This window comes from Canis aureus, chromosome 1 (genome assembly GCF_053574225.1).
Source record: "Canis aureus isolate CA01 chromosome 1, VMU_Caureus_v.1.0, whole genome shotgun sequence".
Lineage (NCBI taxonomy): Eukaryota > Metazoa > Chordata > Mammalia > Carnivora > Canidae > Canis > Canis aureus.
In genome coordinates this window covers 59,062,780-59,083,253 of record NC_135611.1, presented here as the reverse complement: position 1 = coordinate 59,083,253, position 20,474 = coordinate 59,062,780, and the positions used below count along the sequence as shown (strand labels likewise).

At 33.7% G+C, this 20,474-nt stretch overlaps 2 protein-coding genes across 4 annotated transcripts in view; one reads left to right on the top strand and one right to left on the bottom strand.

Moving 5' to 3' along the window:
* CEP85L (centrosomal protein 85L) overlaps nucleotides 1-20,474 on the top strand; it is a 147,059-nt gene that overhangs the window by 43,740 nt on the left and 82,845 nt on the right. For both annotated transcript variants that reach the window (XM_077901006.1, XM_077901015.1), the window contains exon 3: nucleotides 826-1,613. In XM_077901006.1, coding sequence (XP_077757132.1) covers nucleotides 826-1,613 — 788 coding nt within the window. The remainder of the gene's footprint in view (nucleotides 1-825; nucleotides 1,614-20,474) is intronic.
* Nucleotides 7,351-18,827, bottom strand: PLN (phospholamban). Of its 2 annotated transcripts, XM_077901052.1 has the most exons (3): nucleotides 18,669-18,803; nucleotides 10,483-10,630; nucleotides 7,351-9,891 (listed from the first exon to the last, which is right to left on the bottom strand). In XM_077901052.1, exon 3 carries the CDS (start codon nucleotides 9,788-9,790, stop codon nucleotides 9,632-9,634), a length of 159 nt encoding a protein of 52 aa, XP_077757178.1. In that variant the 5' UTR covers nucleotides 9,791-9,891; nucleotides 10,483-10,630; nucleotides 18,669-18,803; the 3' UTR covers nucleotides 7,351-9,631. The 2 variants fall into 2 exon arrangements, with proteins under 2 accessions (XP_077757178.1, XP_077757167.1); XM_077901041.1 differs by lacking the exon at nucleotides 10,483-10,630 and having other exon boundaries at nucleotides 18,669-18,827.

Below are 20,474 nucleotides of genomic sequence, written 5' to 3'. Positions count from 1 at the left end.
ATCTTTCATTTTAATTTGATTCATGTGATAATAATTTGTCACTTGATGGTAAGTTCATAATATAGAGGTCTTTATTTGTGCTTTGGGTTTCCATGGAGTCTATTAAAACTGTTACTGTGTGTAGAGGAGGAATATGTAAAGGTTTGACCTAATGCAATAGCTATGTCATTTCAGAAGTGAAAGCTTTATAGCTTAGGGATTTTGTGACATGCAGAGAAAAATAGCAGTCTAAGTAGACTCCAGGAATTCTAGATTGGGAAACATACCATTGATGATGCCATTTAACAGAATCTAGGAATGGAGGAATTGCTCTATCTGCAAGCATATTGCTAGAATGCTTTCTAATTATATTCCATCATTGCAGGATCTCTTTTACCCATATTTCTGATTTGAATTAGAGTTTGGGGAGGTGCTAAAATGTTTAGATGTGGCATAGATTTCTAGTTTAGGAAAGATGGTGAAAAATACCATTTTCTAGTAGAGTTTTTTCTGAGGCTTCAGTGCTAGATAATGAATAAAACCTCTCAGTGGGGAGATGGATTTTTCTTAAAAAAAGAAAAAAATCTCAACAATTAGATTAAATGGGGTGACTGTAAACCTTATTTCTAGCTGTTTGTCATTTATAAGTAGATGGTAAACGGGTGTATATTTCATTATGTATCCATTTGTTTCAGATAGACATGATAATAATAGCCTCATTTTGATAAAGTGTCTCTGAGAAACTTCTGCTGGAAAGCCATAATTCAGATATTTGTTGTGGCATTTTGCATTTAGCCTCATTTTTTTCCTGTTAATTATCTAATTTGACATCTTTTCTCTTTCCAGATCATTCAACTTCAAGTGGCACGTTATCTTTTAAGCCTAGTCGATCATTGGTTACTCTTCCTACTGCCCATGTCATGCCGTCTAATTCCAGTGCTTCAGTTTCCAAACATAGGGAATCATTGATGTCAGATGGCTCAAAATGGAGTACAAGTCTCATGCAAACATTGGGAAGCCATAGTAGAGGGGAGCAAGACTCTTCACTAGACATGAAGGACTTCCGGCCCCTCCGGAAATGGTCATCTTTATCCAAACTCACTGCCCCAGATAACTGCAACCAGGGTGGCGTTGTACATGCTGATGAATCAAGGAGTGGTTTGGAAAAGACAGGGAGAGCCAAAATTTTAACATCACAACTAAGAACAATTGGGCCTAGCTGCTTACATGATAGTATGGAGATGCTTAAGCTAGAGGACAAGGAAATAAATAAAAAACGATCTTCAACTCTGGACTGCAAATATAAATTTGAGACCTGTAGCAAAGAGGACTTTAGAGCTTCTTCCTCCACTCTTAGGAGACAGACCTTAGACATGACATACAGTGCCTTACCTGAAAGCAAGCCCATTATGACAAGTGCAGAGGCCTTTGAACCTCCGAAATATTTAATGCTGGGTCAACAGGCAGTAGGTGGAGTTCCCATTCAGCCTTCTGTGAGGACACAGATGTGGCTTACAGAGCAGTTGCGGACAAACCCTTTGGAAAGTAGAACTACAGAGGATTCTTACAGTTTAGCTCCTTGGCAACAGCAGCAAATTGAAGAGTTTCGACAAGAAAATGAAACACCAATGCAGGTAAGGTTCAAAATCTAGTGTTTGCTTCCCTCCAGTGGATGTTATGAGAACAGTAGCACACTTGCTATAAGCATAGGGACAGTGTGTCCTTAGGCACAGATTGTTTTCCTTTCCTTTTTTTCCTGCAAGTTACTAAGCATAAGTGGTATAAACTCCCAAAGTAACTGCTTTGGTAAACAAAAGTTGAAACATCTTTGAGGCTGATTAACATGAAAAGCTTAAAAATCTTGTACCTTCTTAGTCTTTACTTTCTTTCTCATTTGTTAAGTGAGCATAAAAATAAAGCAAAACTTATTAAGTTAAAAGAAATTTGAAGCAGATAGAGGAACTGGTGTGATATAATAGAACATAAACTTGGGGAGTGTGAGTCTTTGAATATGTTTTTGTTTCTATAAGATTCAGAATCTGGATGATTTTCTACCTATCATTTAATACTTAATTTCTCTGGGCCTCAGTTTCTTTTCCTATTCTTTTTTAAATTGAAATATAATGGACATAGAATATTACATTAGTTTCAGTTCTACAACATAATGATTTGATATATGTTTGTTTTGTGAAATGATCACAGTAAGTCTAAGTCTGGTCTGTTTAATGTCCATCACTGTACATAGTTTCAAATTTTTTTTTCCTTGTGATAACTTACAGAATTTTATCTTTTTGCAACTTGCCGATATATAATACAGTATTATTAACAATAGTCATGTTGTACTTACATTCTTGTGACTTATTTTATAACTGGGAATTTGTATCTTTTGACTTCCTTCACCTATTTTGCCCACTTCTGCCCCTGGCAACCTCCAGTCAATTCTCTGTTATTTATTTCTTTTTAAAGATTCTATATATAAATGAGATGATACAGTATTTGTCTTTGTTGGATTTATTTGACTTATCATAATGCCCTCAAAGTACATTTATATTGTCACAAATGGCAAGATTTCATCTTGTTACAACTGAATAATATTCCTTTGTACATATACACCACATTTTCTTTGTTCATTTATTTCTCAATGGGCACTTAGGTTGCTTTCATCTCTTGGCTGTTGTAAATAGTGCTGCAGTGGACATGGCAGTGCATGTATCTTTTTGGGTTAGTGTTTTCATTTTTTCAGATGAATGCCCAGAAGGGGAACTGCTGGATGATATGATAGTACTATTTTTAATTTTTTGAGGAACCCCCATTACTGTTTTCCATAGTGGTTGCAACAATTTATATTCCCACCAATAGTGCACAAGGGTTGTCTTTTCTCCACATCTTTGCCAACACTTGTTATCTCTTGCCTTTTTTATAATGACCATTCTAACTGGTGTCAGATGATACCTCATTGTGGTTTTGACTTGCATTTCCCTGATAGTGATGTTGAGAACCTTTTCATGTGTCTGTTTGCCATCTGCATGTCTTCTCATTTGTTCATCTGTGAAATGAGAAGGTGGAAACTAAAGACATTTTTTAAAGTTTTGGTGGTGTCTGAAATGTATGTAGGTTTATAAGCAGAAATGTACTTATTTTAAAAAGATGAAGTTGGTTATCAAGATTTATTAATCAGTCTGAGGAAGCACTTTATAAAATACCACATATAAATAAAAGTGGTGCGTAGCACCTAAAGTAACATGTAATGTGTACATTTCTTGATCTGGAAACATTTTCTATTCCAAGATAATTTCCATAACTCATTTTAGCTGGGGAAGCAATTATCTGTAGAAATTTTTGTAAATCTTACCATCCAATTTTTACTACCAGAAATTTCTGAAACTAATGCTTTCAGAAATTATAAAATTTTTCTTAGAGAAAATATTTAAAATTACTATTCATTACTATTACTAATAAAAAATAGTAAAGATTAAAGGAATATATTCTATGAAAGAGTAAGGAGATCACTGATATAGGAACTTTACAACTCTGAGTCCTGAAACATATATGCACCCCAATGTGCTACATTCATAGGGGAATCCTTAAGTCATCTCATGTGCCTTCCTTATTCTTGTGTGGGGCACAGTACTGAACAATCTTAATTATGTATAAAAACCGCATAACCAAACAAGCATTATTATGATGTCTGAATTACAAATCAGAAAAGATAATTTTATTTTATTTTTTTAAGATTTTATTTATTTATTCATGAGAGACAGAGGCAGAGACACAGGCAGAGGGAGAAGCAGGCTCCCTGCAAGGAGGCTGATGCGGGACTCGATTCCGGATCTGGGGATCACACCCTGAACCAAAGGCGGATGCCCAACTGCTGAGCCACCCAGGCGTCCCAGAAAAGAGCAATTTAACCAGATTTGTGATTTATTATCAGTTTAAGTGATTGAAAGATTGGATACCTAATTTTTAAAATACTGTTACATTTTAGTTCTCAAATGCTTTGTGATTATAGAAGAGAGATCAGGCGGTTTTTTTTTTCTCCAGTTGGTATTTTTGCACAGAACTGTAGCTGTCCATGGGGTGCTGAATAATACTATTCCACCTTGAAGTAGATGTGATAGAAAGGTAACTGAGAAAATTGGATGAATTTAAAGGAGTAAGTACTAATTTCTTTCATTCTGCTTGGAAAACCTTCTGTTGTAAATGAAGTTTTTCCCAACCTTGAAGCAATGCAGAGAGGATAGGAAGCTTAGAGGTGCACTATGGAGCCAAATGATTGATTGATTGATTGATTGATTGCATTAGAGACAGAGACAGAGCAAGTGCACAAACAAGGGGGAGGGATAGAGGGAGAAGCAGACTCCCTGTCAGACAGGGAGCCTGATTCAGGACTCAATCCCAGAACCCTGGGATCATGACCTGAGCTGAAGTCAAATGCTTAACCCACTAAGCCATCCAGGTGGCCCCAAATTTATTTTTAAATTTTCTCCCTAGTACATGGTACAGGAAGAAGGCTACTAGAGGCCATTTGCACACACCCTGGGATGTCCTACTTTTTGATGAACCGTATTTGGGATCGTCTCTTTGTAGTGCTCCTAAGTGTTGTAGTAGAAAGATAAAACCAGGTAAAGAAAACTTAGACACTTCAGTTGCTATGTTTAAATGATCTCTTCTCATTCCCTTCTTGGACTGCTACAGGAAAAAATTCTTAAATACCTTCTCCTTGGAGCTTCCAACTGCTGTCTTTATTATAAAAGTTCTCTAGTTGTTTCTAAAGACTTTAAAAACTTGACTTCCTTTTAGTCTAATTTTTATGTAACAGAGGAGCTATAATAAGGATCAGCCCATCTGATAAATTGTGAGAATGTGTATGATTTTCAAGCATAACTGCTAAACTCTCACCATGAAAGAAACCCCTCTTTTTACAACTAAGGAAAGGAATTTGGCTGAGAGTCACAGTCTAACACCACTATAGCTTTATATAGAACTTTGTAGCTCTCGAGTGTTTCATCTCATTTGATCTGCAGAGTTGCTTTCCCAGCTTTTCTCCCTCCAAAGATTAATATGATAATGTGGAAGTTTTGCTCTTCTTAGGAATAATTATTGAGTCAGCCTCAGAGTCTCATGCTCATGCTGTTCCTTGATTCCCATGATTTCACTAACTTAGCTAGAGTGCAGGTAGTGTACTACTCTGAAACATTTTCCTTTGTGAATGAAGAGAGGCCTTCTATTGCCTTCAGATGGTTAGAATATAGACCTCCATGTGCAAACTGTCTTTGAGTCTTTCCTCTGTTCAGTGTCACCCCCTCTTCTCCCACCCTCCCCAAAAGCTCTCTGACTCAGAGAAGGACTATGACAGAAGAGAAGGACAGATAACAGTCTTGTCTTCTCTTTGGCAAGAATGTATCCCTTACCATGTCCCTCTTTTTCAAAAGTATTTAAATTCAGTGAATTAACATATAACGTACTGCTAGTTACAGAAGTAGAGGTCAGTGATTCATCAATTTTATAGACTACCCCAGTGCTCCATTACATCACATGCCATCCTTAATGTCCATCACCCAGTTACCCCACCCTCCCCCTACCCCTCCAGACACCCTCAGTTTGTTTCCAGTGATTGAGTCTCTTATGGTTTGTCTGTCTCTAATTTCGTCTTATTTTTTCCTCTCTTCCCCTATGATTTTCTGTTTTATTTCTTAAATTTCACATATGAGTGAGATGATATGATAATTGTCTTTCTCTGCTTAACTTATTTCACTTAGCATAGTACCCTCTAGTTCAATTCACGTTGTTGTGAATGGCAAGATTTTATTTATTTTGATGGCTGAGTAGTATTCCATTGTGTGTGTGTGTTAGTGTGTATACGTACCATCTCTTCTTTATCCATTAATCTGATGTTGGACATCTGGTCTCTTTCTGTAGTTTGGCTATTGTGGACATTGCTGCTATAAACATTGGGGTGCAGGTGCACCTTCAGATCACTATGTTATATCCTTTGGGTAAATCCCTAGTAGTGTACTTGCTGGGTCATAGGGTAGCTCTATTTTCAGCTTTTTTTTTTTTTAAGATTTTATTTATTTATTCATGAGAGACAGAGACAGAGAGAGAGGGAGAGAGAGAGGGAGAGTCAGAGACACAGGCAGAGGGAGAAGCAGGCTTCTCTCCCAGAGAAGCAGGCAGAGGGAGCCCGATGTGGGACTCGATCCCAGGTCTCCAGGATCACACTCTGGGCTGAAGGTGGCGCCAAACTGCCTGAGCCACCAGGGCTGCCCTATTTTCAGCTTTTTGAGGAACCTCTATACTATTTTCCAGAGTGGCTGCACTAGCTTGCATTCCTACCAAGAATAAAAGGGGGTTCCCCCTTTGTTTACTTTCTTACCAGCATCTGTTGTTTCCTGTACCATGTCCCTCTTTTATTTCTTTTCTTGGGGGAGTAGAGGGGTAGGGAAGGGGAATGTAAAGTGTGTCCCTCAACACACAGCAGTATCCATTGAAGGTCCTGTAAGCTCACGGCGCATCTTTCAGGCAGTAGTGAAGAAATGGTCTCTTTATTGATGAAGTTGTTTGACCTTTTTTCTCTTTTATTTCCTAGGATGTTACTAAGTTCTGGGTTGCAGTCATTAAAAAGAGAAAAATAAAATTTTGTACCCCATTTAAATCATGATGGGGCTTGATCAGCCAAAATATTTGCACCTAATGATTTCAACATATTTTGGTGAAAAATTTATATAAATCAAAGTTGTAAATAAAAATTTGATAAAATGACTTATAGGACTTGTTTTTTGTCTAACATGATAACAGAATGAAAACATTTTTAACCCGAGAATGTTTTATATATTCTATTGCATACTCTAAAAAGAAAGTTTTCTTATTTTTGTCTTTTTTTTTTTACTGTATAAAAAGATATAACTGTATTGAAAGATGTGAACCCTATGACACTAAATAGATAGGATGTGACATTATGATACAGTCATTAGGTGGTTAGAAAGCATATAATTGGTTTTTGTATACGTGCTTTAATAAATTAGTAATATGTTGGACTTTCTTTTAGGCTTTTAACTTTCTACATAGTATTGGCATATAATTCTATACATCTTAAAGTTGTGCTGTTACTTAGCAGAAGAGCAAATATTTTTTGAAAATATTATAGTTTTCTCACTTTACCAAAAGATTAAAAAATAAAGTGGAAGTAAAATCTAAATAGTAGAAAATTCATTGTTTTATGTAGGTCTGCCCTCTTGTGTCTATAAGAGGAAATCTTGGTCATATTTTGAGAAGAGTCACTGAAAACATTCTATAAAATCAAAACTACTTATAATGATTGTTTTATGGTCCTATCAATCATGAGGTGTATTAAAGAGCCATTTCACTGAGTTCAAGAAGGTTCTTTTTTTAATATAGGTGATTTGCATTAAATAAACATTTTGAACCAACTAAAGGATATAAAAGGCAACATTAAACATTTAAAAATGAGTTCATTTTTAGTACCCTGTAAATTAAGATTAGTAGAATTTATTCTACAGTAGAAAGAATATTTGGTATTTAAAAATTTTAAATACATTGTCTTATTATATCTTATTCTTTACATATCATGATAAACAGAATAAATAAGTTCCGTTTAAAGGTTAGGTTTTTGTTCTACATTATAATCTGAGTTCTAGTATTCCGTAATCTTCAAGAAAAAGGTTTTAATTTCTATTGAAGGCAGAATGAAAAACAAAAACTTATTTTTATTTTACTTAGGGAAATAACCCATAGCTTCACATTTTATAGTTTGGTGTTGATATAAGTAATAATGAACATTAAAATGAAAGGAATAGAATTTTAGCATTTCAGATTTCCCACTTATTAACATCAGTGCAGCTATAGAACTTGGTTACTTCTTTCACAAATAATTACTAATAACTGGTAATGTTGAATATATTGCTTACTATCTATAAGTGTTCTATTTGGTATTAGATGAGGCTTTGCTGAAGAAATCTCCCTGTTGGTAAGAGATTCTTTTCCCTCTGTTCCTCAGGTATCTGTGAACCAAAATTATTCCCCTGCCCATCCCCAGGTATCCCTGGTACCTGTCAGGTACCCAGAAAAAATCCAAAAGCAGTGTCTCCTTTACTAATCTGTTAGCAGCACTTGTACTATATATATATAAACCAAGATCAGTACAGACTTTTCAAATTCTTTTAGTAGCCACATTTCCACAAATAATACAGTAAATAATATGTTCTTTATTCTCTTAGTAGTTGCTATATTAGTAATATGTCTTGAAGTTAAAATTACTGGATTATGCAGTATAGGTATAAACCACTTTAAACCTAATTTTAAATAGAATCAAGTTAAATTACCAAATTTTGGTGAATATATTTTCCAATACCAATTTTTGCTTCTATTATGAGTTAGAAGATATTTTTAAATGATCAGAGGGGAAATTGAAAATGTATTTAAGGAAAAAATTGTAGATTGACATTACTGGGTTTATAATTTAGCATGGTAGGATTGCCTACCAAATAGGTATTGAACATTTGGTTGATAGATTAAGGAAAATAGCTATATCTTGTTATAAACAGTAGGACAAAGAGTTCATGTCAAAATATGATCAAGGAATTAATATTGGGGAACCCCAAATTTTATTTTTTTAATGCTTGAAAGAGTATTTCTCCTTTTATTTTTAAAATTCTTTTCCTTGCCTATATTAAGTATGAGGTTAAGAATAGAAGACAATCTATAAAATCATTCTAAAGTCTTAAGATTTCATGATTTCAAAGACATAATGTGGTAAGTTATGTACTTAGGTGATCAACTACAGTGCCTTATGTTAGACTCTGTTCTGTTAGTGTATTAGTAATTGGCTAATCATACTCTCAGCTGTTAAATTAACCAATTGTTTTTGTCTCTTGATCATAATGTACTACAGAGAGCAGATTTATGGTTTGCCTTCATACACTACAACTCTGTAATTCTTTGAAAAAGTTAAGAGAAATTTTATTTATGTAAGAGCATGGTCTTATTTTTTCCTACTTGATTCTCATAAACTTAAAAAAAGATGTTAGTGTTGTACAGAGAAAGAATACAATTTATATTTCAAAATGTAGGTTATGAGACTTACTATTACTAGAAAGACTTCTGAATGATAATTATAAAGATAACAGATGTAAGGAATCAGTAGGCTATTTCAAATGATGACTTCATTTGGATGATTATTTTCGTACTTAGCGGAGACTTGAAAAATCTTAACATTACATAGGCATTTACAGTACAATATAAATATTTAGCTCAAATAGTGAAGCTAATGCTTTATATGTGAAGTGAACTGGTTAGCAGAGCAGTTTTAAAACTAAACTCCTACTTTACCCTCAGAAAAAATTTGGCATAGAAACTTTTACAAGCTTTGTTGAGGAATTCAGCAATTACATTATGCGCACCTATAGTCATTTTGAAGTTAATTTTTGAAAATAAAGCTCTTTTCATGTTTACAAAATCCCACAGATGAAGACATTTGTTAATAATTTCTTTTGTTCTGAATCTTGACCTTTTCACAAGTAAAATCTTCTACTTAGAAGTGGTCTGTTATATAGTATTATTTTCCCCTCTTCATGGGATGGCAGATATTAAGTTGATGGTGACAAGTTGCATCACTGGAGATTGCAGCAGAACTTCAGAGAAGCATCACAATGATGCAGATCAACAAGAGACATATTAAAATGAGACAGAAATTTATAAATAGGTTCTGAAGATTTTGACGTGCTTGTTGAGGCATTTCAATGGTTGAAGCTCTTCTAATAGCAGAGCGAGTGAGGTATTGGACTTTATCCATGACCCCAGGAAAGCAGGAAGTCTCAAGTTTTAAATGGTGAAGAGAAAGGTAAAAAGCTGGCGGCCAAATGTGAGCTCAACCACTCTCTTCTTTTAGGTAGCCTGGAATATAAAAATAATGACTGGGTTAGGATCATGTGTGTAACCTATTCTCTGAACAGGTAAAAACACAATTTGTATTAATTCATCTTCCTTAATATTATTTGTATTTGTGACATCAAATTATCTCTGTATTCCTTTTTGATGAGGGTCACCATGAGGTCTTATCTATCTTGTGTTTGGAGTGTAATAACTTCAATCTTTTGCCTCCTTCTCTCAAAATGGCTAGAAGTATAGTTTGGTTTAGGGTGCAACTCATTTTGGACTATTACCTTGAGCAAAAGTTCTAACATATAGTTTCATTAAGACTATTTCTCTATGAGCATAATTGTTGTGAACACTAGTGTATTAATGGCTTCAGAGAAAATCTCATAAAAACAAATGCGTAAGAAATTGTTTTCCAGATGTTGATTTTAGTCCAAAATAAAATAGTTAAATGAAAAGTATTTTATCAGAATTACAGATTCAAATGTTTGTCATTCCTTTTTATTATTCTATAGCTTTGTAGAATATGCTATTTTGAGTAGCATTTTAACGAGACTTGATATTAAGTACTGAAGAACGACTCAGAAAGCATAATAATAGAATTATTACCTAGGGGCCTGGGTGGCACAGTTGGTTAAGCAGCCGATTCTTGGTTTTAGCTCAGTACATGATCTCAGAGTCATGAGACATAGCCCCTTATCAGGCTGTGTGCTCAGCTTGGAGTCTGCTTAAGTCTCTCTCTCTCTCTGCCTTTCCCCTAAAATAAATAAATAAATCTAAAAAAATATTACCGTTATCTTGCTGTATACCACAGACAGTTTCTATTTAGAAATGACCTGTACTCAAGAGCAGTGGTTTCATGTTCTTTCTTTAAGGGCTTTCCCTGAGTTATTTTGCCTAATTATTTCTGGTAATAAATGAGACAGAATAAAACAATGCATTATTATAGAAAAATTAGAGATTAGAAATTAACTGTAAATTAACTTCAGAGATAATAGTTACTAAGATTTGGGTTTTTTTTATTGTCAATTAAGATATTTCTATATAAGTTTTGAAACAAAAAATCGAAATGGAATTTAAAAAACCCATTATTAACTGCCCAGAGATAATGGCTGTTAACATTTATTGATATATCATTGTTGATGAAAATGTTACCACCTTTCCCAGTATCCAAATTTCATTTTTTCCCTAATCTCTATACAGTCCATGAAAGCCCAGCTCAACCGGTCAGCTCCATTTCCAAGTGAGACTAGTGCTGAGGAGAGCAGAGGGGAGAACTTAAAAAATGGGAGAGGAAAGATGTATTTCCGGTGTTATCAGTGACAGCTAGGCATTTAGGTTTACAAAGAAGTCCTGTCTGTGGGTGTTAGATTCTGTAGTTCAGCTCTATGAAGCTCGAATTATATGCTAAACTGGGCTTTCATTTGGCTGGAGACTCTGGCCTGCTTCCTAGTATTGGTCTGTAGTGAGGAGACCCAAATAGCTAACTTGTATAAAACTTCATTCTCTTAAAGAGTTGGTAACAACTGGTGTTCCTCTAGCATATGTATGTCTGTAGCATATATTCTGAATTGTCTAATACAAGTGGCTGTTAATTTATAATACCTCTGCTACTTGGTGGGAAATGGCAACATAAATGTGTTTATTTAATGTAATTACTTTTGTTTGAATTCCTCAGAGAAACTACTGTAGAAATAGTTTTTTTTTTTTTTTTTTACAGTTTATTCTTTAAGAAAATGCATCCTTTAAGTTTTTTCTGCTTATATTTGCATGTTCTAATGAATTCTATCAGTTAACTGTGGGGAATATCCCTATTATTTATTCTTTTGTGTAATTGAGTAGTTGTTTATGTGAGAATGTATAACAGTAGAGTCAAGAAAGGAATAAGAACTAGCATTGGTCATTCCTATTTGAACTTACACTTTTGTGAAGTTTCATGACTTAAATCGTCTAAATGTTATGATTCTAAAAATTACTGTGAGATAAAACATGGAAAAGGCGGAAGCTGGCTAGTTGTGCATCTTGAAGCTATATGCAAGAGTTCCCTATCCTGACACTTTGATGAGTGGGACTTGAGTCACATGAAACATGTCACCTTTCCATAAATACTTCATTGCCTTTTTTGATTCTGTCTTTTGCACATGTTGTTCTGGCTCTGTCTGGAATGTCTACCCTCCCCCTTCCCCCACAGTCTGCTCTACCTTTGATTCATTGCCAGGCAAACTTCAGTTGATCCTTAAGGCCCAGTTTAAATATCACTTCCTAATGAAACTTTCCATTACTCATTAAGGTAAAATTGGTTATCACCTCCGCTGGTTTCCATGTTACCTATATCAGGAGGGCAATCAGGCTGTGCTGTAATTTTGATTCATTTGTCCTTGCCCCCAGGTAGACATCTAGTTCATGAGTATAAGGAACCACACATTTATTTTGCATTCTGGTATGCAGTGCATAGTTGTTAATATTTGAAAAATCAGTGAAGTTGAATAAGGGATTCTTATGATTTACTTTAATAGTTTTAGAAAATTGTTAATGATCAAAGATGGTGCTGTGACTTTAACAGATTAACTAACCAGTTAGGGTAACAGAATTTGATGGTTGAACACATAATCTTCAATATTCTTCTCAAGTCTCTATTACAGATAAGGGAAATGAGCCTTAGAGGATTACAGCTTAGATAAATTGCTGTTAATATTAACAACATTAACCTGAAGGAGACCTTATACAGATAGGTATATTTTGTGTTTGTGAAGTATGAAGAAGTACACCCGGGGAGATAAACTCTCTACTGATGGAAGTATGACAAATATACTTTAGAGATGATCTCATGATACTTTAACAGCCAAGTCTTACTGAAAAAGGATAGTTTGTTTGTGGAAACAAATAGGATATAAAGAGAATAACCAAAAATAGTGTGGTTTCTTGTCAAACTTAGGTATATGTTATTATTTAAACTGATTTATAGCCACTTTATAATCTTACACTAACACCAAGAACAAATCTGCTTTACATGCTGAAATGTTAGTAGTATGCTTTCAATTTATTGGGCCCAACTTATTTTACAGTGCAAACTCCGAAATATGTTGAGTCCTGATTCTACTGAACTTCCAAAATCTGTATGATAATAATTAAACCAGAATTCATCCATATAAGATGGGTCTTCATATCATATATCAACTCTTTGGAATTGTCTGTGGCCTTCACTGCATCATTAACTTATGGCATGGTTGCCCGGTGTTTATCATTCTTTTCTCTGCACTCGTAACATTCTTTGAATTTAGAACTCCTACAGTCTTTTTCTTTTCCTCCCTTCCTGAGGGCCAAGCTGTTAGTAGTAATATTTGATGGAAAGCCTCGAAATAAGTAGTTTCACTTTATATTCATTTTATCTGGTGATAATAGAGTATTCTTTTGGGATAATCATAAATAGATTGTATTGGTAGGTTTTGAACTTGTATCTGGCAGAGCACTGATGGAGATGGAAATTATTCCTACCTCTCCTTTTATTTTTAAAAAAATTTTTAAAAAAGATTTTATTTATTCATGAGAAAGAGAGAGAGGGGGGCAGAGACACAGGCAGAGGGGGAAGCAGGCTCCCTGCAGGGAGCCCGATGTGGGACTCGATCCTGGGTCTCTAGGATCACGCCCTGGGCCGAAGGCAGGCAGGCGCCAAACCCCTGAGCCACCCAGGCGTCCCCCTACTACTACCCTTTTAAAGGAAATGCATAGATTAGTTGTTTGTGACAGGAGGAGTAAGGGCACTTTAAAAGTTAATTCATCACTCAGGCTGTAGAATCAGGATATTAAAAATATGAAAGATTCTTTGATAGGGACTGGTTGTAGAAGTGCCAGATTCCTGTCCCTTGAGTCACATGTAAGAGGCAGAAAAGTACCCCATAGAGTATTTTGTATACTGTGGGATCTAGGATTATTTTAATTTTTGGAGAGATGGAAGAATACTATTATGTGTAGGATTTATAAAGTCTTTTCATTGTCTACTTCATTTGCTCAGAAATGAAATTGGGAAGTAAATACTGTCTGATCAAATTCAAGATAATATTCTGTTTTTTGAAGTGGAGGAAGGGAAGACAAACCACAGGGAACTCTTAATCTTTCAACTAATACAGCGTGCCATGGTCGGCAACAGTTTGGGTGGGAGGTACTGTATCAGCCTCGGCTAGGGCTCTCACTTTGTGGTGAATCCTATTTCTTAATGTAATGTCGGATGAATTCTTATGCAAAACAAATCTCAGTCTCAGTAGACTTTGGAAAACTTTCGGTGGTCTGCTTTATGACTTGCTAGGAAATTGAAACCTTAACAATGCAGTATATGGTAAGTAGCAATCCTTACCTATAACTTAAGTACTTTCAGTGCTTTGCATAACTTTCTGAACTTCAGTTTTTTGGGGATACTTTCTCTCCTGAAACCATAAATTCCTGAGATTATTTATAGAATTCAGAATTTTCTTCCCTTTTTATTTTTGGCTGCTTACTTTTAGTAAATGTGGACATATTTTCCTAGTAAATTCAAGTAATGTGTATTACTAATGTGTATTAACTGGTCCAACACTAGAGTCCGACAGATACTTTTAGAATTTTTTTTCATTTAATTGGTTCAAAAGATTAGACTTTTCTTTAGGTTTGGGTATATAGGACCTATCTATTATTAAGATTATTTTGGGGTTTTATTTTTTCTTACTATTTACTGTCCTTTTTGCAGATATCTGAAAGTGATTGTGTATGCAATTTTTTTTTGATTTGTTGAATTAAGTCAGGACAGTTCATCATAGATTTATAATCAGTCTGTGGGTATCCAGAATTTCTATTTGGTAGAATAATTTTCCTTTTTTCAAAAATATTTAGGGGATCCCTGGATGGCTCAGTGGTTTAGCGCCTGCCTTCAGCACAGGGCGTGATCCTGGAGTCCTGGGATCGAATCCCACATCGGGCTCCCTGTGTGGAGCCTGCTTCTCCCTCTGCCTGTGTCTGCCTCTCTCTCTCTGTGTCTCTCATGAATAAACCCAGGCGTCCCATAATTTTCCTTTTGAGATTGCCTAATACTAAACTTGAAAGTTTTATTTGAAGTTGCTTTGGCAGCAATATCCAGAACTTTGTTGGTCCACACTGGCTATTTGAAAGAATCTTCAGGCTGCTTCTGCCTGGTTATGGAAAGAATTGTGTAAATATAAAAATCAATATATTCTCAACCCCTAAATTGACTCCATAATGAAATATTTTCCTTGCTGTAAAGCTCTGCTTTGAGGAAAATTCATTAAACAATAGCATAGAGAGATTTTTCTCTTTGAAATTGTCGCATTGCTGTTCCTGTTTTGTCTATAGGCTTGTCTTAATTTATCTGTTTATTATGTTAAAATTAATTTTTTAACAATTACAGATTTCTTTTACTCTGTAGTCATTGAGACTTCAGAGTCTTCTTTTGGGGAAAAAGATGTGGGAAGAGAATGCAGGGGAGAAGTTTGAAGGAAAAATGAACGCTAGTTAAATAAATCCCCACTAATAAGTGAATTGGTCTTTTTTTTTTTTTTTTTTTTTTGAAAGACCTGAAGGTGGAGTACAGTTTAAAAATCACTAGAGGTCCTCAGTAGACTATGAGTATACTGGGGTGGAGCTGTAGGCCCAGGCTTCACTTTATTGTGTTTATTTGGTAACACATGCTTCAGAATTAGATAGGGTAAGAACATTGAAGTATAATTTCTGGACGTGTTCAAAGAGACTATGTATTATTACCTGATTTAGGTAATTGTAATTTAGAAAGATTATTTCCTTGATTTTTAACCTTTAGGTTTATTCCTTTGCTACTCTGATCAACATTTTTCATTCACAGTTTAGATGAAAGTCATTTTCATAGCATAAATAACAAAGCAAGATTCCTCTGTCCAAGCACTTAAATGGGGCAGAATATTTTAAGTGGTAGAATGTGGGGAAGCTAGAAGTGAAATTGAAGTAAGGATTTAATATTGGAATTGGAATAAAGTACAGAAGTGTGGTTTTTGTGAAAAGTTTTGAGAAGTTAACCTAATTTTTAGACATCAAGGCTAAATAGATTAAAGACATGAATTTTAGGAAAGAAACAAATTAAATAAAAGGAGATGTTGATTGTGGTATGTTATATTGTTTTTTTAAAGCCTGTGCAGTTATTTTGAGTTTTGCTTTCCATGGTCTATTGCTTAATAACAAGGACATCTATAACTTTCTTCTATCTCTGTCCTTATAAGTGATCAGGAGACTGTTATATAGATTATTAAGGACATAACACCGCATGTATAAATTAGCTTTAAATGAAATGGAGTGGTTTTAAATTAAAATACAGAGGTCTGTGTCCTCTAACTTTGCATTTAGAGTACCACTAACATTATTTGAGGACGTTCAGTTTATTTTGCTTTGCCAATGTCATGATGTATTTTTAAGCCATGTTCATCAGTGGATGTGATGTGCATGTGGTTTAGAGTTCTAAAATCTTGGCTTCAGCCAAGGCCACCACCATTTCCTAGCTCTGTGACCTTGCAGTTCACCTTTATGCATCTGTTTCCGAAATTGTAAGAGATGCAGTGTCAAACATACAGGGAGTTAAAAGAATCAAATGAAATTTTTGTATATAATAGTACATTTAGAAGATTGTACAGGAGTAAAGAAGGAAATTTTAAATGACTATTTCTAGGACTGGTAATAAATATACAGTCTAACTTAGAGAGTTATCTAATCTTTACATTTAATTTTTACTTAAAAATTTAATATGTTACATGATCTAACACATTACATAATATATTGCATGATCATTAAAATTTTTATTCTTTTATACAAATTTTATTTATACAAATACTTTGTTTATATAACTACTCTATCTCCAACTTATTAGTGAGATTAAGAAATAATACATAAAAATATGTAACCAAATACAGGTTTTTTCTCTGGAATATTATTTTCCTTAAAGAATATTAGTGGAATATTATTTCCACTAAAATGTTGTTAAAATAATTTTGATACTTGAGTTTTAGGAAATGGCAGTGACTGACTTCTTAGTAAAGCAAGTACTTTAGCTCTTTTACATGTTTTTAAAACAATCAGTTTTTCATAAACATCCTTCATATTTCTTCCATTTTATTTTATCTCTCACTTTTTTTTTTTAACAAGTTAAACCTCCTGTCTTCTTAAAACAAAGACAATGCTTAAATTTCATCCTATGATAGAGATAAACTAGTTGGGACTAGTCTGCCAGTAGGGTATTTCTGTTTGAAATTTGAAGAGCTGTCACTGTAATTTTTATTAGCCTGTATACATTATTTATTGAAGAATAACTTTAATAGCTGAATTTGTGCTCTTTCTAGAAATTATCAACTTTTTGGAGCAATATGTGATGTGAAATTCTTGTACCATAAAAGAGCTCATGAATATCCCATTTCAAGTGTGAGAATGTAATTTGATAGGTATTTGAGTAAAAATGCATAAATATGTGTATAAAACACCTGCACCAAGTGACTTTCATGTGATACCAAAGGAAATACATTTTATGAATATAAAGATATTGAGAAGTGGTTACAGTATCTCAGTGGTAGGCAAAAATTAGAAATGTTTTCACATGTCTTAAGGAAAGCTGCTTGTGGAATTACAAAGTCCTTTTCTGTAAAAAGCAATAGAGTTAATATCATAGGAGCTTAGAATTCCAGAGATAAATTTTATTTTGACATACATATGAAAATAGAAATGAGATAAAATTGATGTGATTCTCTATGTCCTGACTGATAGAGATTTAAGAATGAAGATACATTTTGTATATTAAACTGAGGATTGTAACATCAAGAGTAAGTGGAATTCAGACAGAAGTCATAAAATGTATCATCTTCATCTCTGGGCATTTGAAAAGTTTCCTTCTCCATCGTTCCCCCCCTCCCCCTTAAAAATGCAGGAGAGGATAATGAGAAACCACGGAGGATAGTAACTTGGTAACAGTATATTCATTAATAGGCGGAATAAACATTTTATCAGATTCACTAAAATGAGATATTTAGGAATGTTCTGCCAAAATAATGTGTCTTTATTTTTTAAAAGTGCCAAATTAGTATTCTCTAACTTTACAAAGAATTTTACATGTGTTTTTAATGGATGTTTTAAAATTTCCAAGCTTGATTTCATGTAAGTAATTGAATTTATTAAATCTTGGAATTATTTTTAGAAGTGTTAAAAGTTGAGTGGACTCTATAGAGAGGGAAAAAGTCTTCAAATGCATTTTAAAATTAGTTTGTTTTATATTTTAAAAAGTTCTGTTAAATATTTATTGTAAAGAATCATACTGATAATATTGGAATAATCATGCCAGCAGTGTGCGTGTTGTACAATCACACGACTGTTCATAGTATCACAGATGTAAATAGAAGCCCAGTCCTACCCTGTTTTTCAGCACAGTAACAGATAACAAGATGTAGCCATTGTTTTTGCTTGAAGGAATAAGATCTCCATTACCACCAAATATAGTTACATAATTGAAAGATATTTTAATTGGAAAAATCCACTTTTCAGAAGCAAAAATGAAAGTCAAATTAAAATGACAAATCACTAACCAAGGTCAAAGATGATGCGACCCTTATTATTTCAAAGTTAAGTCTTGCTCTTACTGTCACCAAACAGGCATTTATTTAGAAATTAAAGTTTTTGTCATATCACACATTTTATTAACTTTGAACTGAAATTTACAAAACATGGTTAACTCTTGAAAAAGTTTAGTAATTTTGAATTCTGAAAAACAAGAATTACCAAAATTAATGAAATCTATTTCTTACCTTGGCTCTTGTGATGATTACAATATAAAGTATTGTGAGTTGTGTGAAGTCTTATCGGTGTTTAGTTAGAAAGTTTTCTGACTCTGTTACCAGACTTATGGCAACAATTGAAGTAGGTGTAGGAGGAAAAGTGTTCTAGGGAGGTCTTATGATGTCATACAAGAATTCTGAAGTTATGATTGGTTAGCCATAGTCTTATCACAACCAAACCTTTTAGAATGTCACTTATCTTACTTTGAGTATGGAAAGGTCATTAACACTTTGTGCCACATTTTTTTGCTTGTAATTTTTAAAAGTGTATGGGAGATAAATGAAAAAAAAAAAAGTTTGGGGTGGTAGAAAGCTCCCTTTAAAGATTCATGAATCTTCAGGCTTAGAAATAATTGTGTACTGATGGTGATAATGTTGAAGAACTAAAATAGATATATGGAATTTTAATGAGTGAGAATATTATTGGCTTAGTCAAATAACTTTCATTGTATTGTCGCTGCTGTTGCTTTAATACTGCAGTTTCTTACTGTTAGCTTCTAACAATACAGCAATTAAATATTTTCACAGAATCAAGTTTTATATCTTTCACTGTTTTATTTTGTTCTCTGTCTTCATATATTTATATGGGAAAGGATGTGTGTGTGAGGAAACCAGGCTAATGTTTTCAGTTTAAAAAATTAGTTTTATCATAGCATGTAAGAACTGATACATGTATTTAATTAATTTGTGTTTTTTCAGGTAGAGCTTTAACAATATATTTATGAACAATAATTATAATGTTTAAACTGATATATTACCCCAAGAATAGTTACAATTTACAAATTTCAGTATTTGATTTTTTATTTAACAGCTGTGTTAAACTACCATAAAATCTTTTTTTACTACCATAAAAGCTTAATAAAATTTTAAAAAGTGGAGACAATATCAAAAGTAACTTTACAGTAAAAATGAAATAATCACAGATTCCTAATCAGTGGCATTCTAGTTAATGATGCTTTCTTGAAAATAAGTGCATTTTGTTTTACGTTTAAGGTGCATAAAGTTTCTAAAAAGATTGCCTTACTTAATGCAGCAATTGTTTTCATGAAAATTACTATACAAATAAAATTTTAGTAAATGGAATGGTATTTGAACTTCCTAAAACAGTTTATCTATAAGAATAGAACTGGAAAAAAAATTCTTTGGAAAAACGAGGCATCATTTTCCTGTTTTCTCTGATTTTTTGTTTATACTACATATTACATTTTCTTAAATCAACACACCTGCAAATTCCAATTTTTAAATCTCTTCTGTAATTCTGGAGGAGCTATTTGTTAAAATTTTTTTTAATGTTTATAGCAGAGTGAGCTCCTCCTGCTTCACTTTCTTATGGGTAACTAAAATGTAGTGCAGCAGCTGCTTATGTGTCCTTAAATGGAGATGGTTTTGGCTTCTTCCAAAGAAAGATAAAATCCTTCTCTAAAGCAAACCTCTTGTTATTTAAAGAATCAACTAAAACTAACAAAAAATATTTCAAAAGACCCTCCATGAACGTTGCTAAGGGAAAATTTACAACTTAAAAATAAAACCCCAAATTAAAGAAATTGGATGAATAATGTTTGACATTTTGCTCAAAAGGCTGCAGTTTTTCAATCCTTACATAATAAAGATCTCTTATTATCATCAATTGCCAATGATGACTGTAATATAAACCTAGGTTGAAAATATAAGCCTAGAGTGGTTTACAGTGGTTTGTCAAAGATGACAGCTGCTGAGCAATAGACTGAGGCTTCAAATCTGTACCTGTTGCCTTATCTGTGGAATGGGTTTGTTGTG